Source organism: Eubalaena glacialis, chromosome 4 (genome assembly GCF_028564815.1).
Source record: "Eubalaena glacialis isolate mEubGla1 chromosome 4, mEubGla1.1.hap2.+ XY, whole genome shotgun sequence".
NCBI classification, from domain to species: Eukaryota; Metazoa; Chordata; class Mammalia; order Artiodactyla; family Balaenidae; genus Eubalaena; species Eubalaena glacialis.
In genome coordinates this window covers 172,736,592-172,763,640 of record NC_083719.1, presented here as the reverse complement: position 1 = coordinate 172,763,640, position 27,049 = coordinate 172,736,592, and the positions used below count along the sequence as shown (strand labels likewise).

The following is a 27,049-nucleotide window of genomic DNA, read 5'->3' as shown; positions in this document are numbered from 1 at the left end:
CCCTGTACATTTAACTTGAACTTTGCAATGACCTTCTAACAGGTTTCTGTTTGCATCTTGTCCCTCTATTTAGCCTATCAACCCATAAACCACTATGTTCCTCTAAAAACAGAAATTGAATGGTTGTCACTTCTCTGTCCAAAATGCTCCACTGACTCTCCACACTGAGAAAGAAAGGCAAAGTCCTTCCAGTTAACCCACAAGATGCTGCAGTGAACAGGACCTCAATCCAGCTCTTACCTCAACACCTTCTGCAACTCCCAAGCTTGCCTGACTCCAGTCACACTGGCCCCTCTGTCCCAAGCAAAATTCTTTTTCATGACCTTTGAACTGCCGAGGGTGCTCTTCCCCACATTACAACATGGTGCACACTGGCAGTGAATTTACATCTCTGCTCAAATGCCCCCTTAAACGAAAGGCTTTCCCTATCTATCCAACAGTTCCACTGAACCCCCGCATCCCTCTCATCATCACCATGCTTAAATTTCCCAGCACTGAACTGACCACCATCTGATATACAATATATTTACTCATTTGTTTATCACATGCCTTAATCCCAAGTAGAATGTGATCACCATGAAGGCAAAAATCCTGACTCCCTGCTATAGATTCAGGGCACCAAACAGGGCCTGACATAAGAGAGTATGGACTCAAAACACAGGCACTACTAATTGTTAATGAGCTGACCTCACACAAGCACCCTTAAACTTCCTTGCCTCGGACTGCCCATATGCAAAAGGGAGTTACTGGTGGTACCTACTTCTTAGAGCTTTTGTGAAAATTAATACACTTATTTCAACACAAGTCAAGAAGTAATGTTTAAGTACATCAGGGATTTGAAATACAATTTAAAAACATGGTTTAAGGATTTTTAAAACCCATATCCAACAATTAAAAGTATAAGTAGATTATACCCACATATGTAGCAGCTCTCCAACCTCACTAATGACCAGATGTATGGGTTACAGATAGCATCCAGCTGGGTACAGTGGAACCCTCCTGCCACCAATAAAACAATTATTAAATAGATTAAACAATCAAATATCCAAAGTAGCTTAAACCAATAATCAGTTTTATTTTTTCTCATGTAATAGGAAGTCTGGAAACAACAAATCCAGGACTAGTGCAGACACTCAAGGAAGCCAAGGGGGAAGCCAGGATCATTGTGATTTTTCTGCGGTTATCTTCCCCTTCAGCCTGTGGCTTCCATCCTCACGGTCATAAGATGCACCTTTAACACAAGATACTGAATCTCTTTTCAAGGTGAGAAGTACTGAGAAGAGCAAGAAAAAAAAAAATGTAGAGAAGAATCTAGGTAAGAATGACTCTTTTTCAAGAGCTTTTTTACAGCCCATACAGTGATATCTGCTTATTTGTCAATGGCCAGGCTGTGGACATGGACTGTACTAGCTGCAGGAAAACCTGTAAGAGATTTTTAAAAATAGCACACCTTACTAATCAGACAAAACTTGGACTTTCTTGATATAAAAGAATATGAGATACTGAAGGAGCAACTATATGTTACTCTTGGCTGGATGGGAGGCCAAAAACATTCCAAAGGATCAATCTGATGAAGACATCCTGCTCTGATCACAACTGCATTTGAATTAGATACTTGTAACAAACAGGTACTAAAAATACCCACATGTTACACAGCATGTAACACTATTCTAAAAAATTTCATCAGTCAAGTAAGTTGTCCAAAACGAAATGAACACATATTGAGAATGAAATTATAGTAAAAATACTATATACAAACCTTCTGTGATGAGGCATAAGGGTTATTTGGAAGAGCATAATCTTAAAATTAAAGACTTAAAAATTCATGAGCTGGGGTCCACTTTCATGATGAAAGACTGATAAGTGCAATTCCACATTTACTAAGAAATCCCACTAGAGAGTGAATTCTCATATGCACAAGTGACAGGGCTGTGGATGAAATTATCTCCACATAGGGATTGTCTGCAGTGTGGGTTCTCATGTGTTTCCTGAAAGAATTACACTGATTATAATTTTGAAGTTTTAAATAGAAATTTCTCCTAGTGTGAGTACCCACGTGTTTCATAAAAAATTGAGGGATTGTTGGCTAAGGTTTCTCAACCTCAGCAATATTGACATTTTGGGGCACATAATTTCTCTCTCTTGGGGGAAGCTCCTGTCCACTGCAGGATATTTAACAGCATCCCCGATGTTTCCCAAAACATGCCAGTGGCACCTTCCCAGTTTTGACAACCAAAAATGTCTCCAGACGTTGCCAAGTGTCTCCCGGGGAGCAAAGTTATCCCCAGTTGAGAACCACTGCTGTAGACCAAGGACTGGCAAGTTTTTTCTGTAAAGGGCCAGACAGTGAGTATTTTAGACTTTGTCGGCCACACATGGTCTCTAGCACATATTTTTCTTCTTAAAAATGCAACAACTATTCTCAGCTTGCCAGCTGTACAAAAACAGACAGCTAGCCATAGTTTGCCCAGCCGTTACCGACTTTCCCATGTTCCTTATTTCATAGGTTTTTCTCTTCAGTGTGATTTCTCTCATGAGGAATACAGTGAGGCCAGGAAAGATCTGTCCAGTCTTGGAATTTACAGAGATCCTCCCTGGTGGGCTTACTCTTGTGCCAAGAAGGTACAAGGTGATGCTAAAGTCATTTTGACATTAAATATCAGACTAGGGTTTCTCCCCCTAAGTTCTCATTTGTTGAGAGCTAAACATACACTGACGGCTTCTTCACACCACAAACACGTTTTCTCACCTATCTTGAGTTCTCACGCTATCTCCAAAGTGATGTGGAAAAACTCAAGTTTTTCCACAGTTATTACACAAATTGGATTTCTCCCAAGTTAACACATATTCTTTTGTGCCCAGTGAGATGAATTCATCAAGGCTTCCTGCCTTCCTTACACCTGCCAGGTTCCCTTCCAGTCTGCGCTCTCGTGTTTCTCTTTAAAGAAATGTGTCACTGGAGCCTTTTCCACACTGATGACGTGAAAAGCTTCTCTCCCCGGTGCGTCTTCACGTGACTCCTGAGGGACGAGTGATCACTGAAGGCTTTCCCGCAGGCCAAGCACTCATAGGGCTTCTCGCCGGTGTGTATCCTCCGGTGCACATTAAGGTTCGAGCCGATGCTAAAGGCTTTCCCACAGTGATCACACTCGTAAGGCTTCTCTCCTGTGTGACTCCTCATGTGTGTCTTAAGGGTCGACTGGTTTCTGAAGGCTTTCCCACACTGTCTGCATTCGACGCGCTTCTTTACGAGATGAATGCTCATGTGCCTCCTCCGTGATAAATAATCACCGAATACCTTACCGCAGGCAGCACACTCATAGCGCCTCTCTTGAGTGTGTATTTTTCTGTGCGCAGTTAGGTTGGAGCTTGCACTGAAGGCTTTCCCGCAGAGATCGCACCCATATGGTTTCTCTCCAGTGTGGGAATTCATGTGTGTCTTAAGGATGGACTGGTTTCTGAAGGCTTTTCCGCACTGTCTACATTCAACAGGTTTCTTTACAATGTGAATTCTCATGTGTTTTCTCCGTGACAGGAGGTCCCCAAAGGATTTCCCGCACTCTTTACACTCGTATGTTTTCTCTACCATGTGGTTCTTCTTGTGTAAGTTAAAGTTGGACTTCCATCGGAAGGCTTTCCCACACTGTGTGCATTCGTAGGGTTTCTCTCCAGTGTGGTTCCTGACGTGCTCTTTGAGATGTGAGGGATGCTGGAAAGCTTTCCCACAGTCGTGACATTCGTAGGGTCTCTCTCCAGTGTGTGTTCTTCTGTGTGCAATGAGATGGCAGCTCCTGCCATATGCCTTCCCACATTCATCACACTTGTAAGGTCTCTCCCCAGTGTGAACTCTCATGTGTATCTTCAGTGAGGAGAGGGTTCGGAATGCATTTCCACACTGACTGCAGTCAAAGGGCTTCTCTGTGAGGTGAGTTCTTGCATGACTCCTAAGAGCTGAGGGGTCATTGAAAGCTTTACCACAGGCATTGCACTCATAGGGTTTCTCCCCAGTGTGTATTCTCCTGTGCCGTGTAAGGGAAGCACTCGTGGTGAAGGCTTTTTGGCACTGATGACATTCATGCATTTTCCTCCCATTGTAAATGTTCACATGTTGGGTTACATGGGATCTGTTCTTGAAAGTCACGCCACAGTCCCGGCGGTGATAAGGCCTCTTGCTAGTGTGCCTTCCCATTTGCTGAGTAAGGTGAGCACCCATGCTGAAGACGTCAAACAGGTTAGCATATTCACTGGATTTCTCTCCAAGCCGACTGCTTTCCTGTTGATGAAGAGGGAGTGTTGACTAAGGCATTTCCCATATTCTTTACATTCCTAAGACTATCCCCACATAAACTGGCATAAATAGAAGCACATCATTATGACTAATGATGTCATAATTTGCAATGCAAAAGTACTGCTCTTGCTTCATTTGGACTCCATCAAAGAAAACAAGTGAATGCTATGCCCTGAGGCTCCATATGTATAACTTTCATAAATCTTCTTGCATATACTTTGTTAACTGTTTAAAACTAAATTAAGCCCCAGCACTCAACATCTGAGACATAGTTATAGAAATATTTACTCACTGGAATTTTAAGTGAAGAGGTTTGGGGCCAGGTTTTAGGGTTTTCCCCAAATCGGTAATATTCAGTGTCTCTGACACTGTTTCCTCTTGGGGACCTGCCTGGTTTTGAGCTGCTTTTCTAAGTCAGGCTGCCCCTGTAAGAGCCAGAATTATCCCAAGGAAATCTTACCATTGTCACACCATTAGATGTTTCCTTCCCAAAAATATCTTCCATAAGAATTGACCATTTGGTTTTAGATGGAGTCTCCCAATCTGAAACAAATTGGGAAAATATTAACTTGCTGGAGAAAGAAAATGGTGGGATGATGGTGACAAAAACAGAGGTGGCCTTCTTTGCAAATACTAACCCTAAAGAAGGAAAGGGAATATGAAAGGGGAGAACACACATGAGTAAAAATGACTGAAAAATCTGGCTATGTGAGATATTTGGCAATGACAAGGGTAGAAATTTAAGCTGACTCACTAAGAAGCACCTCTTCAAAGAATGACATTGATAATGACATTAAGAGTGTGATCAGGAATGTTGAGTAGGAAAGAACGGGACAAAGAACCCATTTGGACACATGTCGAATTTAAAGACGAAAGGACATGGAGACCAAAAGAATTGTGAGAGGATGGAGGGACAGTGAAAGAGAAAGAGCATTTTCAGATTTCCCTGGGTGACGTTTCCTCATGGATCTCTGTCATCCCAATCACTGGAGAGAGCAGATTCTCAGAAGCACTTGTGTCTGCCTGGTGCTTACCGGGACAAGGGCCTTGGTGAAGTTCCTGCTCCTCTGTCCTCAGCTCCTCTTCTTGCTCCAAGTGGGAGATGAGGCTGGGTTTGCTCACCTGACACCCTACTCACGGGGAAAGACACATGTTGAGGGAGGATCGTGCAGAGGACAACCCCTTCCATTAGTCTGGGGTCAGTGTTTTGGTCTTCAGTGCTCTGAAGATGGACAAGTCTGACTTAGGAGCAGCAAAATGATGGTGCCACATTTCTAAGGAACACAGTGAAAGGCTTTCATAAAACACAAAACCACAAATACCCACACATTTTGCCCTTCAAAAGAATGAGGATTTTTTTTTTCTTTTTGGCCGTGGCACATGGCTTGTAGGATCTTACTTCTCCGACCAGGGGTTGAACCCGTGCCCTTGGCAGTGAAAGCTCAGAGTTCTAACCACTGGACTGCCAGGGTTGAGGACATCTTAACTCAGAAAGCTATGCCCAAGCTCACATACACTTGACAACCTCCAAGGGCAATGCAATGGACAGGTCTCAATATCCAAGGTACCATCAGGGCAGGCACCAGGTCGGCTCGTTCATAACTGTGTTCCAAATCCCCACACAGTTCCTGGGTCACAGCAAGTACTTACAACAAAGACATTTCATTCATGAACGAATAAATGAAGAAATGCCACCAGCCTTACCCACTGAGGCAAGGTTGCTATAGTTCTCCAGCATCACATCTTTGTACAGTTTTCTCTGAGAAGAATCCAGCAAGGGCCACTCCTTCTCAGTGAAGTCCACGGCAACATCCTGGAAAGTCACTGATTTCTGAAACACCACACACATTTGGGGTCAGTGAGAACCCAGCCTATCTGTGTTCAAAGATGGCTGAGGCTAAAGATTACACAGGAGAGACTCTAAACACAGGATTTTCAATACGGGGATCTGGGGTCTAAACATTTACTCTAGAAGTCAGTCCTCAGATGTTTTCTCTTCCTATGAGAAATCTCATGAGATAATCTCATTGCTTCAAATGCAACTGTGACATGGGATCAAACCTGCTTAAACTCCAAACCTGGCCTGAGAGCTTTGAGCTATACTATGAGAGAAACACCTGTTATATAAGTCATTTCCCCTAACATCCCTGATACCAGGACAGCCTCACCAACTTCTCCGGCTCTTCCTCTTGCACCCTGATCATGCACTGATCAGCCTGGATAAAGATCTAAAAGAATCCTAACAGGTGATGTTGGGGGCATTCTAGGGAAGTGCCTCCTCCACCCTCAGGGGCCTTGAGATCTTGGTGTACCTGGGAACCAACACTGGTTGATGTATGAGGCTCCAGGCCATTGTATGCAAACAGCTCCACATCCTGGGGACAGGAATGGTCTTTTGAAGAAAGAGGAATTTCTGACTCATGGACATAGGCAGGCTCCTGGTTGGACATAGCTAGAGAAGAGAGGACCCATGAGGATTAAAGCCCACCTGACATTCGCAGATCAGGAAACGGTCTCACACTAATGATATGTGTGCAGTGCACATGCCCCAATCTCACATTCCCTCACACACTCACTCACACACACTGTTGTGCAACAAGCCAGAGAAGCCCTGCTCTACTCAAGGACAGGAAAAAGGGTGGTGGGCCTACATAGCCATAAAGATAAAGATATATATTCTCAATTTATGGGTAAAGAAATAGAAGCTCTGAGATACAGCTGTTACTTCATCCAGACTTATCAAAATAATAAATGGGATGCCGCAGGGTTACCAATTACCAGTATCCCTCCTTACACAGCAACTACAAACACTCCCTGCCTCACCCAAACTCACAAAGACCCTGAATCAGACACAGTCACCTGGGGAGCTCTCAGGACTTCGCTCCCACCCCCGTTCAGTTCATGTATCCTTCTCCACTTCTAACCTGGCAGCCCTCCCACTAGCTGTGCACATCCTTGCCCTCAGTGAAGGGGCAGGGGCCACTGAAGCTTGATTTCTGAGGGCATTCATCACCCGAAGAACTTACCACATGTGGGAGACAGACCAAGAGCTGCCATCCTGCGAGAATGATAGTAAATTTGCCTGAACGAAAGCAGGGCACTGGCACCAGAAAGCTACTCTCTCGCTCTCATGGGACTCGTGGAGCAGGCATCTGTAGTAAATGAGAAAAAGACTACTAGGTGTAGCCAAAGGCTTTCTGTCTCTCCCACTAACAGGACAATTCTGACTTTTGTTTTTCAGCGTTTCCTCTTTGGAGCAGCTTGTCTCAGCTTGGGCCTTAACCTTGCTTAGGTAAAACCTCCAGGCAATGTGGTGGAGGTCCCTGACCTACCTCAGGTAAGATTCAGATTCACTCTTTCAAGTAATTTGTCCCCAGTTACAATTCTGTTAAACTCTGTCACTCATTGAACACTTGGGCCCCAGACTTCTTCAACTTCAAGGCATAGTCCTCCTGGCTTAGGATGGCTCCAGCATCCATGAGGACTGGTCCATCTGGACCATGTGTTCTGATCGCCAATGCCTTTTGGCCCCCCACTCCACACCAACATACACACCTGTGGGCCACAGCCCAGGCCTTGTCATCACCAGAATCAGATTCACTTCACAAACAATGATTCAGAAATTTGCTCTCTGGACAAAACCTCCTACACAACATTCTTCTCACATAAACTCTACCACTTAGAGGGGATTCCAGGCCACCCAGGCTTCTACCACCTTGCTCCCTAACAGCAAATTCTTCTTCATTGCCCCACCTATTCAGCTGAGAGATCCATCATGATCCATCACTTCTACAAAGTTTTGTCCAAATTCCTTTAATCCTCTACCTAGTATACCCCCAATGAGCGGAAGACCAGTCTGGGATGATTCCAACCATCTGTTTCCTCCCTGAAGGTACTTGGAAAGACCAGTCTGCACACACCCAGTCACACCAGCAGCTTTCAAAACCCAGTCACTAACCTTGAAGGAGCATCTACACTAAAGAAAAGCATAAGTGGTAATCCAATCTTCCAATCTCCCCAAAACCATGTAAAAATCTCACCAGTTTTTCTAAACCCAAAACTGTCTTACATGACCCTTGCTTTCAGCAAATAATCTTGCATTTCATTTCACAGTAATCACAACTAAAAAAACATAACTCAGCAAAGAACTGGAAAATGAAACTTAAAAAATACTTTCATTTATAATAGCATAAAACATATAAAGCACATAGGAATAAACCAAATAAAAGCTGTGAAACCATGCTGGAAGAAATAAAAAACCTAAATAAGTGAGGAGCTATATCATTTTCAGGGGCTGCAAGAGTCAATATTATTAAGGTATTCACTCTCCCCAAATTCATCTGCAGATACAATGCAGTCATCACCAAAATCCCAGCAGGTTATGTTCTAGACATTGACAAACCAAATCTAAAATGGGTACCAAAATGCAGAAGATCTAGAAGAGCCAGAACAATGTTAAGAAAGAAAAATAAACTTGGAAGATTCATATTACTAACTTTACTACAGTAATGAAAAGCTGTTGGAATAAATATAGACAAAAAGGTCAATGGAACAAAACAGAAATAGACCTACACGTGCATAGTCAAATGATTTTCAATAAAGGAATAAAGAAATTCATTAGGGAAAGTTGTCTTTTTAATAAATAGTGCTGAGACAGCACCCTTCTATAGTCGGTAGATGGGATGCTGCCCAATTCATAAATCGCCTAAGAAAGCCAATTAGATCTTCAAATTAGGAAAAAAACAAGGTGCTGCAAGAACTTAATGGACAAAAAATACTCTTTTTGAGATAACTCAGACACCAAAAAGTAAAATCCACAGAGAACACTAACAACATTGAATTACACAACAATATTTTAGACTAGACACAAATAGAACTAAACATTTAAAAAAATCAATAAATTAAACTTTACCAAAATTAAAAATTTCTAGTCATCAAATAGTATTATTAAGAAAATAGGGGCTTCTCTGGTGGCACAGTGGTTAAGAAGCCGCCTGCCAGTGCAGGGAACACGGGTTCGAGCCCTAGTCCAGGAAGATCCCACATGCTGCGGAGCAACTAAGCCCGTGTGCCACAACTACTGAGCCTGAGCTCTAGAGCCTGCAAGCCACACTACTGAGCCCACGTGCCATAACTACTGAAGCCTGTGCGCCTAGAGCCTGTGCTCCACAACAAGAGAAGCCACGACAATGAGAAGCCCAGGCACCACCCGCCGCAACTAGAGAAAGCCCGCTCACAGCAACAAAGACCCAAAACAGCCAAAAATAAATAAATAAATTAATTAATTTTTTAAAAAAAAGAAAGAAAGAAAATAGGCAAGCCACAGATTGGGGAAAAAAGATATTTGCAGTACGTACACCTGACAAAGAATTCACATTCAGACTACACAAAGAACTCCTACAAAACAATAATAATAAAAAATAAAAAATAACTCAGCAAGGGCTACATTTAGACACTTCACAAAATTTAATGAGTGAGCAACAATAAGCATGACAAGTTACTCAAAATCATTAGTCATCAGATGGATGCAAATTAAAACTAATGGAATAATATTTTAACCCACCAGAGCAGCCAAAATTAAAAGACTATCAACACTAAATGGTGGCAAGGATACAGCACACCCAAAACTCTCATATACTAAAGGTGGGGGTGTGAAATGGTTCAACCACTTTGAAAAACAATGTGCCAGTTTCTTAAAAAGTATACCTACCATTTGACTCAGCAATTCCACTCCTAGATATTTACCCAAGAGAAAAATTTTAAAACATATCCACAAAGATTCATATAAAAATGGTCATAGCAATCTATTCTTAATAGCCCCAAAGTGTAAACAATCTAAATATCCATCAACAAAAGAATGAATAAGCAAACTGTGGTATGTAGAGTGGAATACTACTCAGCAACGCAAAGAAACTACTGAGACACACAACATGGATGAACTTCTATAATGCTGACAAAGAAGCGAGACCAAAAAAAAAAAAAAAACTCTATAACTCCAATTCCACAAATAGGTAAAATTTATTAAGGTTGATAGCAAAATGTGTTTGTTTAAGTCAATAGAAGGAAAAAAGTTGGTTGCCTCCTTGCAGGAATATGATATGGTGGTAGAATGAGAAGCAAGAGGGAACTTTCGGGGGCAACTGAAATACTTTATTTTTTTTTTCAGTTAGTGGCTATACAATGTACACCGTGTCAAAAAATTCATCAAACTGATCACCTGAGATATGTGCATTTTCTTGAACGTAAATTATACTCTACTTTAAAAAAGTTAAGTGGAGTCTTTCTTACTTTCCTGTCTCCAGTTACACAAAAATTCCTCCCACAACTGACCTATGACTCCTATTACCAGTAAGATGTCTGCCCTCCCTCCCTTCTAAAGCCAACCTCTTCAGATCTGCCTCGACTACACTTAGCCCTCCCTCCAGAGCAAAAGCTTATAAAGACAGTCCACACTGACTATTTCCCTAATTCAGTGTACCTAATGTCAATTACCATCATCTCCATCTTCACAGAAAATACAATTCCTCAGCAAAATTTGGTGTATATTTTCGAGAATCATTCTCTTTCTAGGCTTCTATATAACTCTCTCCCTGGTTCTCTCTATACTCTGTCAAGGTTTTTTCAGAAGGTCTCCTTCCACCATTAAAGGCTGAATTTGCTCAAGAATCAGCCCTTACCCTATTGCTCTTCATACTCTGTGCTTTGCCAAGGCTTCCCTTAATGTCCCTTAATTTTCATCTCTAACACTCAAGGTCCAATATGAATTCGAAATCATATTTTCACTGCCTACTAATAGCCACCAAAGAACATCTCATACAAAAGCCTGTTGAGCCTGTGTTTCTGGGCTCAACAAAGAGAATCAGTAGCCAGCTCTCTGGCTGCTCAAAAGAGGGAGTGGGGTATGGGGATATATGTATACATATAGCTGATTCACTTTGTTATACAGCAGAAACCAACACAACATTGTAAAGCAATTATACTCCAATAAAGATGTTAAAAAAAAGCTGCAACTTAACTGCTCCATTCCACAGCTCTAATCACTTAGAAACTAAGGAAAAATCCACACAACCTTCTTCACATTACAAATTTAAGTTATTATCTTCATATGAAAAAACTTGGCTTTCTCTGTTAGCTGACTCTTTCTCCTACAAAACCTGTCACAATGTATTTTTATGTTTTTACTTCCTTGTTTTTACTTCCTTGTTTTATACTGTTTCCTAAACTATATGGTAAACTAGAAGAGTGCACCACTGTACTCAGGTCCTAATCCACTACCCGATATTAAGTAGAAAAGGAAGCGGGGTGGGGGCAGAAAAGGTCAATGAATAGAGAACAGACTGGTGGTTGCCAAGGGGGAGGGGTTTGGGGGAGGGATAGAGTGGGAGTTTGGGGTTAGCAAATGTAAGCTTTTATATACAGAATGGATAAACAACAAGGTTGCACTGTATAGCACAGAGAACTATATTCAATATCCTATGATAAACCATAATGGAAAAGAGTAATAAAAAAAGTATATACATGTATAACTGAATCACTTTGCTGTACAGCAGTAATAAACACAACATGGTAAATCAATTATACTTCAATAATAAAATAAAGTAGACGATTTAAAACTCTTGTAAAAAAAGTCAATGAATTCTATCTCTTACACCACGTGTCTCCAAATCATTTAACTTTCTCCAATTCAACACCCAGCAATAGAGTCTGGATCATATATGCTGGACCATAAAAAAGTCTCAAATTTAAAAAGATAGCAAATGTACTAGATTAGAAATTAATAACAGTAAGATATCTAGAAAATACTCAAATATTTGGAAGTTAAAGACACACAAATAATTTTATGTAGAAGATGAAACAAGGGAAACTTAATATTTTATACTACATGAAAATGAAAATACAACAAATGAAAACTTGTGAAATGAGGTTAAAGTCATTCTCAGAAGGAAATGTATACAGTTAAATGTCTACATTAAAAAGTGGACAAGCACAGTAAAAATCAATGAACTACACTTACGAAAAAAAAGAAAATTAGGGTTTTCCAGGATAAACCATAAATTAGGCCAAACACAATTCTCAACCAATTTTAAGACAAATAATAGCAAAATATATTCTCCAACCACAATGGAATGAACCTAAAAAACAATGATAGAGGGAAAACTGGAAAATTTACAAATACATGGAAATGAAACAACACATTCTCACACAACCAACAGGACAAAGAAGAAATCACTGGGGAAATTAGAAAAAACTTCCAGACAAATGAAAACGGAAATATAACACAGCAAAATTGATGGGATGCAATGAAAGCAGCGCTCAGAGGGAAATTTATAGCAGTTAATACTTACATTAAAGAAGAAAGATCTCAAACAACCTAACTTTACACCTTAAGCAACAAGATAAGAGCAAACTAAACCTAAAGGCAGCAAAAGAATTAGAACAGAGATAAATGAAATGGAGAGCAGAAAAACTAGAATCAACAAATTTGGTTCTTTCAAAAGATCAACAAGATAACTAAAATCAGAAGTAAAAGTGGGGACATTACTACCAACCTTACAGAAATTAAAAAGACTCTAAAAGGGTGTTCCCTAGTGGCCTAGTGGTTAGGACGCCGGGCTTTCACTGCCAGGGCCGGGTTCAATCCCTGGTCAGCAAACATCCTGCAAGCCGTGAGGCATGGCCAAAAAAAAAAAAAAAAAAAAAAAAAAATCCACAACATTATAGAAATAGAAAAAATATTTTAAAAAATAAAAATAAAGAGAATACCATGAACAACTGTACACCAACAAATTAGGTAATCTAGATAAAATGGACAAATTCCCAGAAACATACACTTTACCAAAATGGACTGGAGAAGAAATAGAAAATCAACAGACCCATAACAAATAAACAGGCACAATCAGTCATCAAATTCTCCCAACAAGGAGAAGTCCAGGACCAGATGACTTCACTGGTGAATTCTACCAAACACTTAAAAGAAGAATTAACACCAATCCTATTCAAACTTTTCCAAAAATAGAAGAGGTAACATTTTTCTAACACGATCTTTACGGCCAGCATTACCCTGATACCAAAACCAAGATAGCACTATCTCAAACATCTTTGAACTCCTAAAGAGACCAAGCTACCTGGAGACCAAGCTACCTGTATACACGTTAAGCCTGGGGTGGTGTTTAGACTCTATGTCACTGATAGGTTGTCTGGTTCTCAGTCAATGCCACATTATTCTCTATGAGACTCAAAGAAGTGACCAAAGCAGGCAGCTTTTATACCTTTCAGACAAAGAAACAATAAATTTGTGAAGAATTGACAAGACAAAGTTTGGGCTTGAGGTAGTAAATTGGTAAAAAAGTATCAAATTTTGTTTATACAGACTTCTCAGCTCTGAACTTCATATCTGTCTCTGGAGATAAGGATGTCTCTTTGCCTTCTGGTACAGGGAAGGTGCCTTTCACACGGGAGATTTATTTCCTACTTTCAGGGTAGCAAAAAAGGATCAGAGTGTCCTTCTCATGCCAACTGTTTCTTATGTAACTTTAATTCAAAATAATCAATATGCCAAAGTGGCATATTTTGGGGCATCTTGCCCTGACCTCCATCACTGCTAATCCATATGTCATAGTTACCCCAGTCATTTATTGTTTGGCTGAATTAATCCTTTAGCAGTTTTGGGGTTTTTTTCATATAGGTGATTATCAAATCTCATCTGAATTTATGCTGATTTATTACACATATCAGCAATTTCTGACATACAGCAAAGTGATTCAGTTATACATATGCCAAGCACAGTACCTTGCACATAGAAATTACTTTTAAAATACTGAATGAAGAAAAGGATATATGAATAGTAAAATCAAGTTCAAATGATAAAAGTTAAAAAAAAATCACATTACTTTAGTATCTTCTGGTATCTAGGACAACGTGTCACTCATCAGTTTTTCTTTGTCAAAAATATTGGATATTCTCAAATATTTTATTTTGCAGATGAAATTTAGAATCAGCTATACTATTTGTATAATGTATTTTCATTTTCATTAATGTCTTGATATTTTAATGTCTTCATTTTCTAAGTGTTTCTAGATAGGCATATCAATTTATTGAAATGATCTTACGTTAAAATGTTTAGAATATTTCCAATTTTTCACAAGTAGAAAAACAACACTTGGAAGAAATATTTGCAGCTAAATTTTTGCAGTTTTTTTCAAGTTTTTCCTTAGAACGAATTTCTAGATAGTGAAATGTTTAGTCAACATTTATGACTAAACATTTAGTAAGTGTTGCCAAAATGCTCTTTATCTGCTTTATCTGCAGTCCAGGATAAAATACATGGAAATGAAACTGCTTTATCTGCAGTCTCTTTAGCTACACACATATTTATCATACACTAGAAAAAAACACTTGTTTGCCAAGGTGATGAATTATGTTCTTTTCAAATTAAAAACTGAGTAGGGATGTAAAATACTGTAGAACACAATTTTATAGCTTGTTAACTAGAACATAAGGGGCAAGCTGTTTAATTCCTTGAGCTGTAATTAAATGTTACCGAGCACCAGTCTTACCTTTTTTCTAGAAATATGAACAAACCAGATGTAATAAAACACAATTGGAAAAATGTAATACTCTTGGGGACAACTTATGAAACTGGGTGAAGTAATAATAATAAAAGTAGTTGCATTTCTCTTTGAAAGGTTTACAAAGGGAGTGAACAGCACTGCCACTGGTGGAAACCCAGGTCCCACCTCATGTTAAGCACGATCCAGTGTTGGGTTTACCTGAACCCCACAAAAAACCAATCAGATGGGCCTTATAGCACCATCAGAGGTGCGCAAACAGGCTCAGAGAGTTTAAGTAACTGCCAGAAAATTGCATAGCAGGTGGCAGGGGTGAGACCTGGGCTCTAATTTCTTTAACTGCCAAGCCTGAGTTCATTCCTCCCTTTGGAGGTGGCAGTGGGGGCATAGTTTTCTTTGATAAGTACCACCTGTGTGAGAACAGTGAGGGTTCTCAGAGATTCAAGAATACTACATCAGCTGATGTAGTAGATTCTCAACAAATATTAACTCCCTTCTCTTTCCCCTTTTGCAGTGAGGAAATACACAAATGTTAAGCATCTTTCATTCATTTCTAGATACCAGGGTAGCTGTCTCCAAATGAGATCAGGTGCTGCCACCTTCTGGGTATAAAGAGGTATTGCAAGCCTTCTGAGGTCGAACTTGGAACAAACATTTTGCCTTTCTCAAGTAGAGGATTCTCACTTACAAAGCTCTTTCTGGATCACTGTGCCTTTGGGTTCCAACATCAGATTACTGAGGAGAGACTCGAAAGTTAAAAAAAGAGGTTCAGAGTCACTGAAGAACAAGGTCTCCACCCTCGCCTCCCACTTATTCCTCTATTCTCAATTTACAAATTTCTGCTCAAGTTTCTGTCCCCCAACTTTTCTTGCCAACATCAATAGCAATGCTACAAATAACAACATAAGCATGCTTACTATGTACAAAGTATCTCCTGAGTCTTTCCAGGGACTCTCATTTAATTCTCACAACTTCCCCAGGAGGTAAGCAGTATCCTGAGAAAAGTGGGGCATGTACTGAAGGGTTAGGTCATGTGACCAAGGTCACAAAACAGGGGCTAATGAACCTGATTCCAGAGCCACACATGTCCCCTCTCAAGGTGACCTCTGCATGTGAACTCCCTGACACCAAATCAGGAAACAGCTTTTTCCTGATTCTTGTCTTGCTTGATCTCCTCAATACATGATCCTGCCCACTACCAACCTCCCGTCTCTCCCTCTTCCTGGGGAGCCTCTGCTCTTGGCCACTGTGCATCAATCCCAAGGTTGTCCCCCTCCATCTCTGGTTGCTCTTTTTGAGACTCCTGCTCGTGGTCCTTCCTCCTTTGCCAGGATCCCTAAGGGCCAGGGTTCTCCTGGGCCTTCTTCTACCCCATCCCACACATGTTCACACTCTGAAATCCCTCCTCCCTTCGGTACTGACATCCAGGTTCTGATTACACATCCATGAAGGTTGTTGTCTGTCTGTCCTTGAGACCTCAGGTGACCCCACCTTGCTGCAACCCCAGCTTTCTTGCCCATGGGGGCTCCATTCAAGAATGGGTTCACGGACTTCCCTGGTGGCACAGTGGTTAAGAATCCGCCTGCCAATGCAGGGGACACGGGTTCAAGGCCTGGTCTGGGAAGATCCCACATGCCGCGGAGCAACTAAGCCCGTGCGCCACAACTACTGAGCCCGCGCTCTAGAGCCCGCAAACCACAACTACTGAGCCCGGGCGCCTAGAGCCCGTGCTCCGCAACAAGAGAAGCCACGGCAATGAGAAGCACACGCACCGCAACGAGGAGTAGCCCCTGCTCGCCGCAACTAGAGAAAAAGCCAGCAACAAAGACCCAACGCAGCCAAAAATAAATAAATAAATAAATAAATTTAAAAAAGAATGGGTTCACTAAACTTGTTTTCTCATCTGGAAACTGGAGGTTATAACACTGGATTATAGGACTGTATGTGCTCAATAAATGTTCACTCTAAAACACCATTATTTTTATCATAAAACAAAATGGCTGTTGGCGATTTAAACTGTAAACTGTTAATTTACAGTGGATGCCACTCTCCATTCCTTGGTACTTGCCCCAGGCAGCATGAGCCAGAGAAATGGGCAGATGAGCGCTATGTAAAACATTTCCCCTGCAATATCTAATAAGACCTCAAGGTAAACACCTAATGCTGAGCTCCTGCCAGCCTCCCCATCTCCATGGCAACTCCATGCTTCCAGGAGCTCCAGGCAAAAAGCCTTGAAGTCATCCTGGATTCTCCTTTTTCACACTTTAGATCCAAATCACCAGCAAATCCTATGGGCTTTACCTTGAAAACTTACCCAAAATCTGGCCACTCCTCACCACCTACTCTAATACTGTCTTGGTGGAAGGCACCACCTCTCTCCTAGATCATTCCAATAGTTTCCTAAAGTCTCCCTGTTTCTGTCCTTTAGTTTATACGGCAAGTAGAACTTTGCCAGTAAAATGTAGGTCACATCACTCTGTTGCTCAAAACCTGCTGGCGTCCCATCTCACTCAGCCAAAGGCCTACATTCCTGCTGCCTCATCCACAACCCCTCCTGGCTCCCGGCCCCCGCTGGCCCTGCTCACACTATCCTCACTGGGTCTTATGCCTGTACTAGGCATGTTCCCGCCTTGGGATCTTTGCACTTGCTGTTCTCTACATGGAAATGTGCTTCTCCACATTCAAGTGTACCTGCTCCCTCTCCTGCTTCGGATCTTTAGTCAACTTTAAGTGTCTCGACATGGCATTGACTGGCCACTCTGGTCAAAATGCAAACCTCTGCCTGTCTACCCCTAAACCCCCACTCCTTCTTCTATTTTTCTTCAAAGCACTAACCTCCACTTAACATACCGTGTAAGTCAGGGTAGGCTCTATTTTACTGCAAAAACAGACTTTAAATCTCAATGACTCAATGAAACGGAAGTTTATGTCTGGCTCATGTTACTTGTTCAACCTGGGCTGGTGGTGAAACTTTACCAGTTACACGGGGGCATGCCTCTTGTAACTGAGCCAACTGAAACCTGTGGTCATTCTGGCCATGGATGATGAGAAGGGTGTGCCTAGAGAACTGTGCACCTTGACACACACGCTCTGGCCCTGAAGTGCTCATAGCTCATTGCCCAGAACTAGTCACATGCCCCTGCTAGTTCCAGGGATCCTGGGAAGTGTAGGACAGCACACAGCATACCTAGTAAGCATTACTGTCTCTCCCACACATACTATGTATTTTACTTGTTTAGTTTTCTTCCCTTATGCCCAGCCAGACAATAAGCTCCAGGCAGATAGATTTTCCACTTCTTTGTTTTTTTCACTGTTGAGGTGTCTGGAACAGTACCTCAGATAACAAACAGGATAACAGTGAGCAAAAGAATGAATGGATGACAAATAAGCTGATCTACATTTCTCTTCATATTGAGAAGGCCCTCCCGGACCTGGGGGTCTTGGGAAGATCACAAAGGAGCGGGTCTATGGATCTTGGTGTATGTGTGGGGGGGCTCCCCTTCAGGTCCTATGAGATGTATGTTGACCCAGGTGCTAGGATACAGCCATAAAGCTTAGCTACACCTTGGCTCCCCATCATTCACTACTGCCCGCAACGTGGGGCAAGGTAAACAAACGGTTCAAGCCTGGATAGACAGTGCACTCACATCAATTTCAAACCTGAGGGATATTTTCAAAGTCTCATGGTAATGCAAACTAGAGGCCAGAGCGAGGTTCTGGAGTGTTTCTCATCTGAGCATTATACCACTTGTTGAGCTACACTCAGTGACCCTGAATACAGATGCAACAGGACTACCTCAGCATCTAAGTGACTGGAAGTGGAGCAGGGGAGTCTAGGAACAGTTATGGGATCTATTAAAGAAGTTTTGACTCCTGTTTCTACACAATACATGAAACAAAACCACGATGATCAGACTGATATCAGCACAGATAAATGCAATGGAGAGAGAATTTTCAAAGAGCTACTGAGATTGTTTAATTTCTCTTTTAATTTCCTTTATAACACAGTGAAAACAGTTCCCTTTTTCTATTTCAACACATCTTAGCCCATTCTCATTGGGATCTGTTTTTCTCTGTGCCAGGACCAGCACTAGGGCGAGGTAAGAGAGGTTGCTGGAGTACAAAATTCAAAGAGGTGCTTTCAGCATCATACAAGTGCACGGTTAATGCCTCCACCCACATACCTCACCCTAATCTCACCTCTGCTCCCCACAATTACAGAAGATCTGCCTCCTACATCAGTTTTTTGGTCCAAAACACATTTTACCGTTTAAATCGTTCTATTGTGGCTTCTCCTTTTGTGGCCATAATTCTTCCAATATTTGATTTAAAACCCCCACATTCAATTTTGTAATACTGCCCCAAGATATTCAGAATTTGCAGATGTAAATACTAAAGATAGAATGATTCTTTTGTTACTTTTATGGAGTGATATTTCTGCCTCTGCTAGAACTGTTTCTACCAGTGTTATTCTTGTACGCAAAGACAAAGTAACAATAGTTGTGAGAACACTGCATGCCATTTTTCTCAGTCCAGAAATGTGTTACACTTGTAAATTAATATCTCTATGTACTTCACTATCTGTAAGCTTTCAACCAGATGAAATGTCCCATGGGTAAAAGGGCAGATTAAGACTTCTATTTCCAACAGGCAATCTAGATATACTGACTAAACCTTCCACTCAAAACTATTTTAAGTGCAACACAAAATACAGACAGAGGGCTTCCCTGGTGGCGCAGTGGTTAAGAATCCGCCTGCCGGGGGCTTCCCTGGTGGCGCAGTGGTTAGGAATCTGCCTGCCAATGCAGGGGACACGGGTTCGAGCCCTGGCCTGGGAAGATCCCACATGCCGCAGAGCGGCTGGGCCCGTGAGCCACGACTACTGAGCCTGCGCGTCTGGAGCCTGTGCTCCGCAACAAGAGAGGCCGCGACAGTGAGAGGCCCGCGCACCGCGATGAAGAGTGGCCCCCGCTCGCCGGAACCGCAGAAAGCCCTCGCACAGAAACGAAGACCCAACACACCCAAAAATAAATAAATAAATAAATTAAAAAAAAGAATCCGCCTGCCAATGCAGCGGACATGGGTTCGAGCCCTGGTCCGGGAAGATCCCACATGCCGCGGAGCAACTAAGTCTGTGCGCCACAACTACTGAGCCAGCACTCTAGAGCCCGCGAGCCACAACTACTGAGCCCACGTTCCACAACTACTGAAGCCCGTGTGCCTAGAAGCTGTGCTCCGCAACAAGAGAAGCCGCCTCAATGAGAAGCCTGTGCACCGCAACAAAGAGTAGCCTCTGCTCACCGCAACTAGAGAAAGCCCGGATGCAGCAATGAAGACCCAACGCAGCCAAAAAATAAATTTAATTAGTTTTTTAAAAAAAGACATATCTTTCAAAATCATTCACAAGCTGGCGATAAATACTCAGAAATTTTAAAATGTGTAATTTCTAAAAGGACAATTACAATTGCTGAAATAAAGGTAAAATGGGGGGGGGGGCTAGGTAAATAGCTTTATCAGATTACACACAGCCCCCAAAAAATTGTTTTCTAGAGTATCACACAAAGTGTGGTCCCCCAGCCAGCTGCATAAACATCATCTAGAGAGCTTTAATAATTCTGATGCCTAGTTCATATCCAAGTCCAACTGAATGAGACTCTTTGGAGTAGACTGATGAATCTGTTTTAACAAGCACTATAGGTGACTTTTATGCAGGCTTACATTTAAAAACCACTTCTAGAGAATAAACATGAGGGCACACAGATAAAAAGATAGTATAAAGAGCCATGGGGGACAGAGGGAAAAGGGCTGAACTGATTCTAAATAGAATTCCAAAGGGAGAGAGAAGGAGCACAGGCAGTTACTGCAAAATATAGTAGCTGTGGATTTCTCATTTCAGAAAGCAAATATAAAGAGATTGAAGATAAAAACAGATCACAGTTAGATACAATAACACTGAACCAGAGAAACAGCAATGGCAAAAAGAATATTTTAACAGCAGCCAGGGGAAATAGCACAGGTTACCTTTAAAGCAACGATTTCCAAACTTCAAGTTGCATCTGAATCACCTGGAGGGCTTGTTAAAACACACTGAAAACATGTTTTATAAAAACAAACCAAAAAACTCACATTGCTAGGCCACATCCCCAGTTTCTGATGAATCAGAAACTGGGGATGCAAGAATATGCATTTCTATTAAGTTCCCAGGTGATGCTGATGTTGTAGGTCTGAAGAGTACACTTTAAGAATCACTGCTTTAAAGAAATAAACATTAGCCTGATACCTGACTCCTCGCCAGCAACAATGGAAGCCAGAAGATAGTGGAACATCTTCATGGCTCTGGAATAAAATATACAGTCCTTTAGCAACCAAAAGGTCTACTAAGATGGCAAAATAATGGTATATTTGGGCTTGCCATTCACAGAAAAGAGAAATTCTAAAATACGTACTTTAGAGAGAAAGAAAAAATCAAGGAACCAAAGTAAACAGTGTTAAGAACTTACATCAGAGTCCAAGAATCAAAGTAAGCATACAAAATGGAAAATGTGTGGGTAAAATGAAACTAAAAATGACTGTATACAATGATAATCTCTTCTGAGGTTTAAAAAAAGATAGAATTAAAATGCATGATCAAAAAACCATATAAATCAGGAGAGTGATAACATATCAAAAATCTAGGGACTTCCCTGGTGGCACAGTGGTTAAGAATCTGCCTGCCAATGCAGGGGACATGGGTTCGAGCCCCGGTCCGGGAAGATCCCACATGCCACGGAGCAACTAAGCCCGTGTGCCACAACTACAGAGCCTGTGCTCTAGAGCCCGTGAGCCACAACTACTGAGCCCACGTGCCACAACTACTGAAACCCGCGCGCCTAGAGCCCGTGCTCCACAACAAGAGAAGCCAATGCAATGAGAAGCCCGCGCACTGCAATGAAGACCGAACGCAGCCATAAATAAATAAATTAATTTAAAAAAATCTAAATTTCATGAATGAGCATGAATAATACTCCAAAATAACCACTAAAATAATAGACATAAATAAATTCAATATGCATATAAACATGTAGATAAATTCAAAATATGCAAAGAAAAATGTGGAATGAAAAAACTACTCAAATCAAAGGAAGCTAGAGAAAAGAAAAAAGGATGTTAAGGGACAAAATGCTTCAACTAAAATACAGATATTCTCAAAATGGAGTAAAAACAATCCAGTTATATGTTGTTTACAAGAGAAAGGATATAGCAAGAACAGAAATTTTAAAAAGATATACAAGGCAAATACTTAAAAAAAAAACCTGGTTTAAATATATTAATATCAGAATGAATTAAGGCAAAAAGGCTAATAGAGAAAACTGAGGAATTACAAAAAGAAGAGGTACAATCCAAGAAAAAGCTGTATCTATGTCATAATACAGCCTCAAAAATATATCAGTGGTAGGACTTCCCTGGTGGTGCAGTGGTTAAGAATCCGCCTGCTAATGCAGGAGACACGGGTTCGAGCCCTGGTCCGGGAAGATTCCACATGCCGCGGAGCAACTAAGCCTGTGTGCCACAACTACTGAGCCTGCACTCTAGATCCTGTGAGCCACAATTACTGAGCCCTTGCGCCACAACTACTGAAGCCCGCACGCCTGGAGCCCATGCTCCTCAACAAGAGAAACCACCTCAATGAGAAGCCCGCGCATCACAACAGAGTAGCCCCCGCTCACTGCAACTAGAGAAAGCCCGCGTGCAGCAAGGAAGACCCAACGCAACCAAAGTTAAATAAATAAATTTATTAAAAAAAAAAAAAATATCGGTGGGGGGGGAGGGGGGCAGAACTCTAAGGAGAATGGACAAAGCCACTACCAGAGCTCTCAATAATATGTTCAAGCAGACAATTCAATAACTATATGCAGATTGCACAAGATGAAACAGTATTTTCTAACTATAAACTCCAACCACACATGGGGCACAATGTGTGTCTCAGAAAATGGCATCAATCTCTGACTATAGTGCAATCAAGTTAGCAAACAATAACCAAAAGATAACCCGAAAAATGTCACAGAAATGGAAATTAAAAGAAAAAGGCCTAAATAATTCACATGCCAAACAAGTCATAATATTTGATAATATTTAGAACTGAAGTATAATAAAATACTATCACTGTAATCCTTTCGATGTGCAGGTTCCAATGTAAGAAACTGTAAAGAAACATGCCAAAAAGGTAAAAGGAAGACAATTATAAAGAACAGAAAGTTATGAAATAGAAAACATACACATTATAAAGTGGTTCTTCATGAAAAACAAAATTGACAAAATTCTGGCAGGATGCATTTTTTTAAAAAAAGAACATATAAATACAAGAATGAAAACCTAGAAAACACTACACATGCAGCAAGCATTAAAAATATAATAAAAGCACATTATTAACAATTTTGACTATACAATTCAGCCTTAGATGGAATGAATAAATTCCTAAAGAAATTTTACTTACCATAATGAAATAGAGAACTTAGATGCCCTATGACTCTTAGAGAACTGAAACAACAGCTTTAAAATTTTCCGCAAAGAAAATTCAGACCCCAATGGTTTTTCCTGGTAAAACTCCCTTTTAAGGAACAAGTTATTCTCCTCTTAGGCAAAATATTCCAGAGTTTAGAAAAAAGAGGGAACACTCCCACCCCACTTTATGAGGCTGGAATAAACCTGAAACAGAAAAGGAAAATTACAAGCCAATTTCACTCAAACATAGATGCAAATCATCAAACAAAAATACTAGCAACCAGAAACCAAAAATGATAAAATAGTACATATCCTTTCCAATTTAGTTATTTTACCAAAGCAAATTTAATGTAACATTAGAAAATCAATTGGTTTAATTCACCACATTATCAGGTAAATGAGAAAGTCGTATTTTTCACTTATTCATTCAAAGCACAAACAGAACTAGAACCTATCACAGACCAGGCATAGTTTTCAAAAGGTGATTGAAATCCATCAACATATCAAAGTAGTTGCTGGGGGGGAAAAAAATCACTTGTTAAAAGCCTACAGCTGTTCATGACAAAAACTCTTAAATTAGGAAATAGGAGACTTCTTTTACCCAATAAACGCTTTCCAAAAAAAAAAAAGCCTCCAGCAAACATTCAAGTTAACTTCCCTTAAAGTCAGAAAGAAAACAGGACTGCTTCAAGTTTGCTATCCAAACTCCATTCAATGCTACTCAAAGTCCTCAGCCTCTCTAGCAGAGAAAGTAAATAATAAAAAATGTGTGTGATGCAAAAGGAAAATATACACTTTCCTAGGAATAAATCTAACAAGAAAAACAACAACAACAAACCAAACCCTTAAATCGTTTTTGCTGATCCTCATAAAACTTTATTGAAAGGCATTATACAAGATATAACTGGGACTTCCCTGGTGGCACAGTGGTCGAGAATCCGCCTGTTAATGCAGGAGACACAGGTTCGAGCCCTGGTCCGTGAAGATCCCACATGCCGTGGAGCAACTAAGCCCGCGAGCCACAACTACTGAGCCTGCGTGCCACAACTACTGAAGCCCGCTCGCCTAGAGCCCGAGCTCCGCAACAAGAGAAGACACCACAGTGAGAAGCTCGTGCACCACAACAAAGAGTAGCCCCCACTCGCAGCAACTAGAGAAAGCCCGCACGCAGCAACAAAGACCCAGCGCAGCCAAAAATAAATAAATTTCTTTTAAAAAAAGATAACTAATTAATTGTAAAATTCAATGGCATAATGATGCCAATATTCTCAAAATCCATATATATATTCAACTCAACTTGAAAACAAAACCTCGGTATGTGGAACTTTGTAAACTGACTAAAATTTAAGTCACAAAATACCTGAAAAAGAATGGGTAGGTAGGTGCGTGTAATCTTCTACAAGATATTTGGAAATCTCTAAATTAAAATGTGTACTTCCATCAATATGGAAAGAGGGTGTCTCTGAAAATACTTTAGTGTAAGTCCACCTACAAGTAATTACCAAAATTAGTAAATACATTTTTGAGAAAACTTATAAGCAGTAAAATCCAGGAAGAAAATCATGGGGAAAGAGAAGGATGAAGTTTAGGAGAATACAGGTTTCCAAGGTTTCGAATTCTTATTTTTCTTGGCCTGGTTTGCAGATTCACTTTATTTTTCTTTTAATTTTCTGTGTTTTCATATTTTTGTGGGACATATATGTCCTATAGTCTGATAAAATAATTATTTGAAGGGAAAAAAATAAACAGGAAGTACCAAATAAGATGGTAAAAATCAACGCAAAATATTAGTAATCACAATAAATATTAATGGACTAATTCTCAAATTAAACAACAATGTTGAAGTGCATTTTAAAATCTAGTTATAGGCTATTTACACGAGAGTCAACTAAAGTAAATAAAGATAAATAACCGAAAAGTTTAAGTGTAAAAAGTATTCAAGACAAATGCTAACAGAAAGAAAACCAGTGTGCTCCTATTAATGTTAGACAAAGCTGACCACAAAGCAAAAGGTAGGTAGTTTATCCTTGCGGTCTCCAATTCCGGACACACACACACACACACACGCACACACCCCTCCCCCTCAAATAATGTCCTGAACTCACTTCGGCCGGGCTTTTCTGTCCCCATCCCAAGATGTCAGTTTTTTTGGACCAGATCACCAGTGCCTCCCCCTCGTCGCTAAATACAGTGGTCCTAAACTTCATCACTAGCGTTTCATACCGCTTATCACAGGATCTAAAACACACTCCGACTGGCTGCCTGGCTTCCCGGTCCCAGGTCCCTGTCCCCCGTTACTCCTCCCTGCCTTGTGGGCCTCTCTTGTCCTCAGGAAGGCGGGGAGTAAAGGGTTAAGTGAGGAAAGCGGGTCTTACATCACGGAGGGTAGAATCACGGGGAGCAGAGGTCACGGAAGCTGCCGCCGAAGAGACAAGAAGCTCATTGAAAGGTCCGGTATGCCGCGGGGACCAACAGCTCGGAAGTGGCCGCGGTGGACCACTCCTCTGCCCATGTGTACAGCAGCAATCGCCTCCGGAGAGTAATGGCTTCCGCTTCACTTCCGCCTTCTAAGTGTCGCGGGACTTCATAACCGGCCGCTAACCAGGAAGCACAGACGGAAAGGATTCTGGGAAATGTAGTTCTGGAGTTTAGAGGGGCATAGTGGGGGTACCTCGGTGGAAACTGCGGATGGCGCTCATTTCCCCCCAACTTCTAATTGTTCAAGTGCCTCGGGACTCATTTCTCAGGCCTCTTTTCGTCTTATAATCCCTGTGGTAGCACTGAATCTTACCTCTTTAAGTACTGTGTATACACTCAAGAGTCAAAATTTCATCCACAGTCCCACACCTCTACCCTGAATGCCAGACAGAATGAGATATTCTCTCTCCACTTGGGTTTTTCAGAGACACATTTAAAGTCCACAAATCAAACACCTGACTCCACCTTATCAACTTCAAATAATAGCAACCCCATCTTTCCACATGTCCATTGTAAACCTTGGCAACATTGTGGACCCTTCTTTGTCCCATTGATCCAACAGGGAATGCTCAGCTCTACCTTGACCATCAACCCAGAATCTGATTGCTTTACCAGAAATGTTTTTCTTGTTTCTGAGTCATGAAAGGTCACAGCAGGACTTGAAACTGGCCCTCCTGGGCAAAAAACCCTTTCTGGGTCCCCCATTTCTTATTTGTAGGATGAAGGCTTCAGCGTCCTAGACTTTTCCTGAGTTCCAAAGGGCAGATTCAAACAGCTGCTAATCAGGGAAACAGGGAATGCAGAAACAATGGAGGAATAGTCAAGAAACTATAGTGCAGCGATTAAAGCAAGATCCTGGTCCTCCTCAAGGGATATACATAACAATATCTTTGAGTTCTTCTGAAAGAACTAAGGCCCCCAGTAAGGCCCCACCCAAGTGGACGATGGTAACTTCTGGCTGAGCACAAGATTCCTGTAACACCGCCCTGTTACCTCACCACCAACCAATCAGAAGAAAGTCACAAACCCTGCAGCCCTCACCCCCAAATTTTGCCTATAAAAACTTCTCCCAGGAAACCACCAGAGAGTTCAGATTTTCAAGCATAAACCACCCATTCTCCTTTCTTGGCCCTGCAATAAACCTGCCTCTGCTCCAAACTCCAATGTTTTGGTTTGTTTGGCCTCACTGTGCTTCAGGCACAAGAACTTGTGTTCGGCAACAATAGCCTTTCAG

At 41.2% G+C, this 27,049-nt stretch overlaps 1 protein-coding gene across 1 annotated transcript; it reads right to left on the bottom strand.

The window, feature by feature from the left end:
• Positions 1 to 1,765: 1,765 nt before the first annotated feature.
• ZNF317 (zinc finger protein 317) lies at positions 1,766 to 25,877 on the bottom strand. Its single transcript, XM_061190168.1, has 7 exons — positions 25,713 to 25,877; positions 7,315 to 7,440; positions 6,601 to 6,740; positions 5,993 to 6,119; positions 5,323 to 5,418; positions 4,749 to 4,831; positions 1,766 to 4,273 (listed from the first exon to the last, which is right to left on the bottom strand). Exons 2-7 carry the CDS (start codon positions 7,343 to 7,345, stop codon positions 2,954 to 2,956), a joined length of 1,797 nt encoding a protein of 598 aa, XP_061046151.1. The 5' UTR covers positions 7,346 to 7,440; positions 25,713 to 25,877; the 3' UTR covers positions 1,766 to 2,953.
• Positions 25,878 to 27,049: the final 1,172 nt, after the last annotated feature.

What these genes read in the sequence shown, in the direction of transcription:
- ZNF317 (XM_061190168.1), bottom strand. Translation starts at nt 7,345, where the DNA reads ATGGCAGCTCTTGGTCTGTCTCCCACATGTG. An exon ending in CAACCAGTGTTGGTTCCCAG is followed by an intron (nt 6,120 to 6,600) that starts GTACACCAAGAT and finishes GTGGTGTTTCAG; the next exon opens with AAATCAGTGACTTTCCAGGA. An exon ending in TCACCAAGGCCCTTGTCCCG is followed by an intron (nt 4,832 to 5,322) that starts GTAAGCACCAGG and finishes AATTTGTTTCAG; the next exon opens with ATTGGGAGACTCCATCTAAA.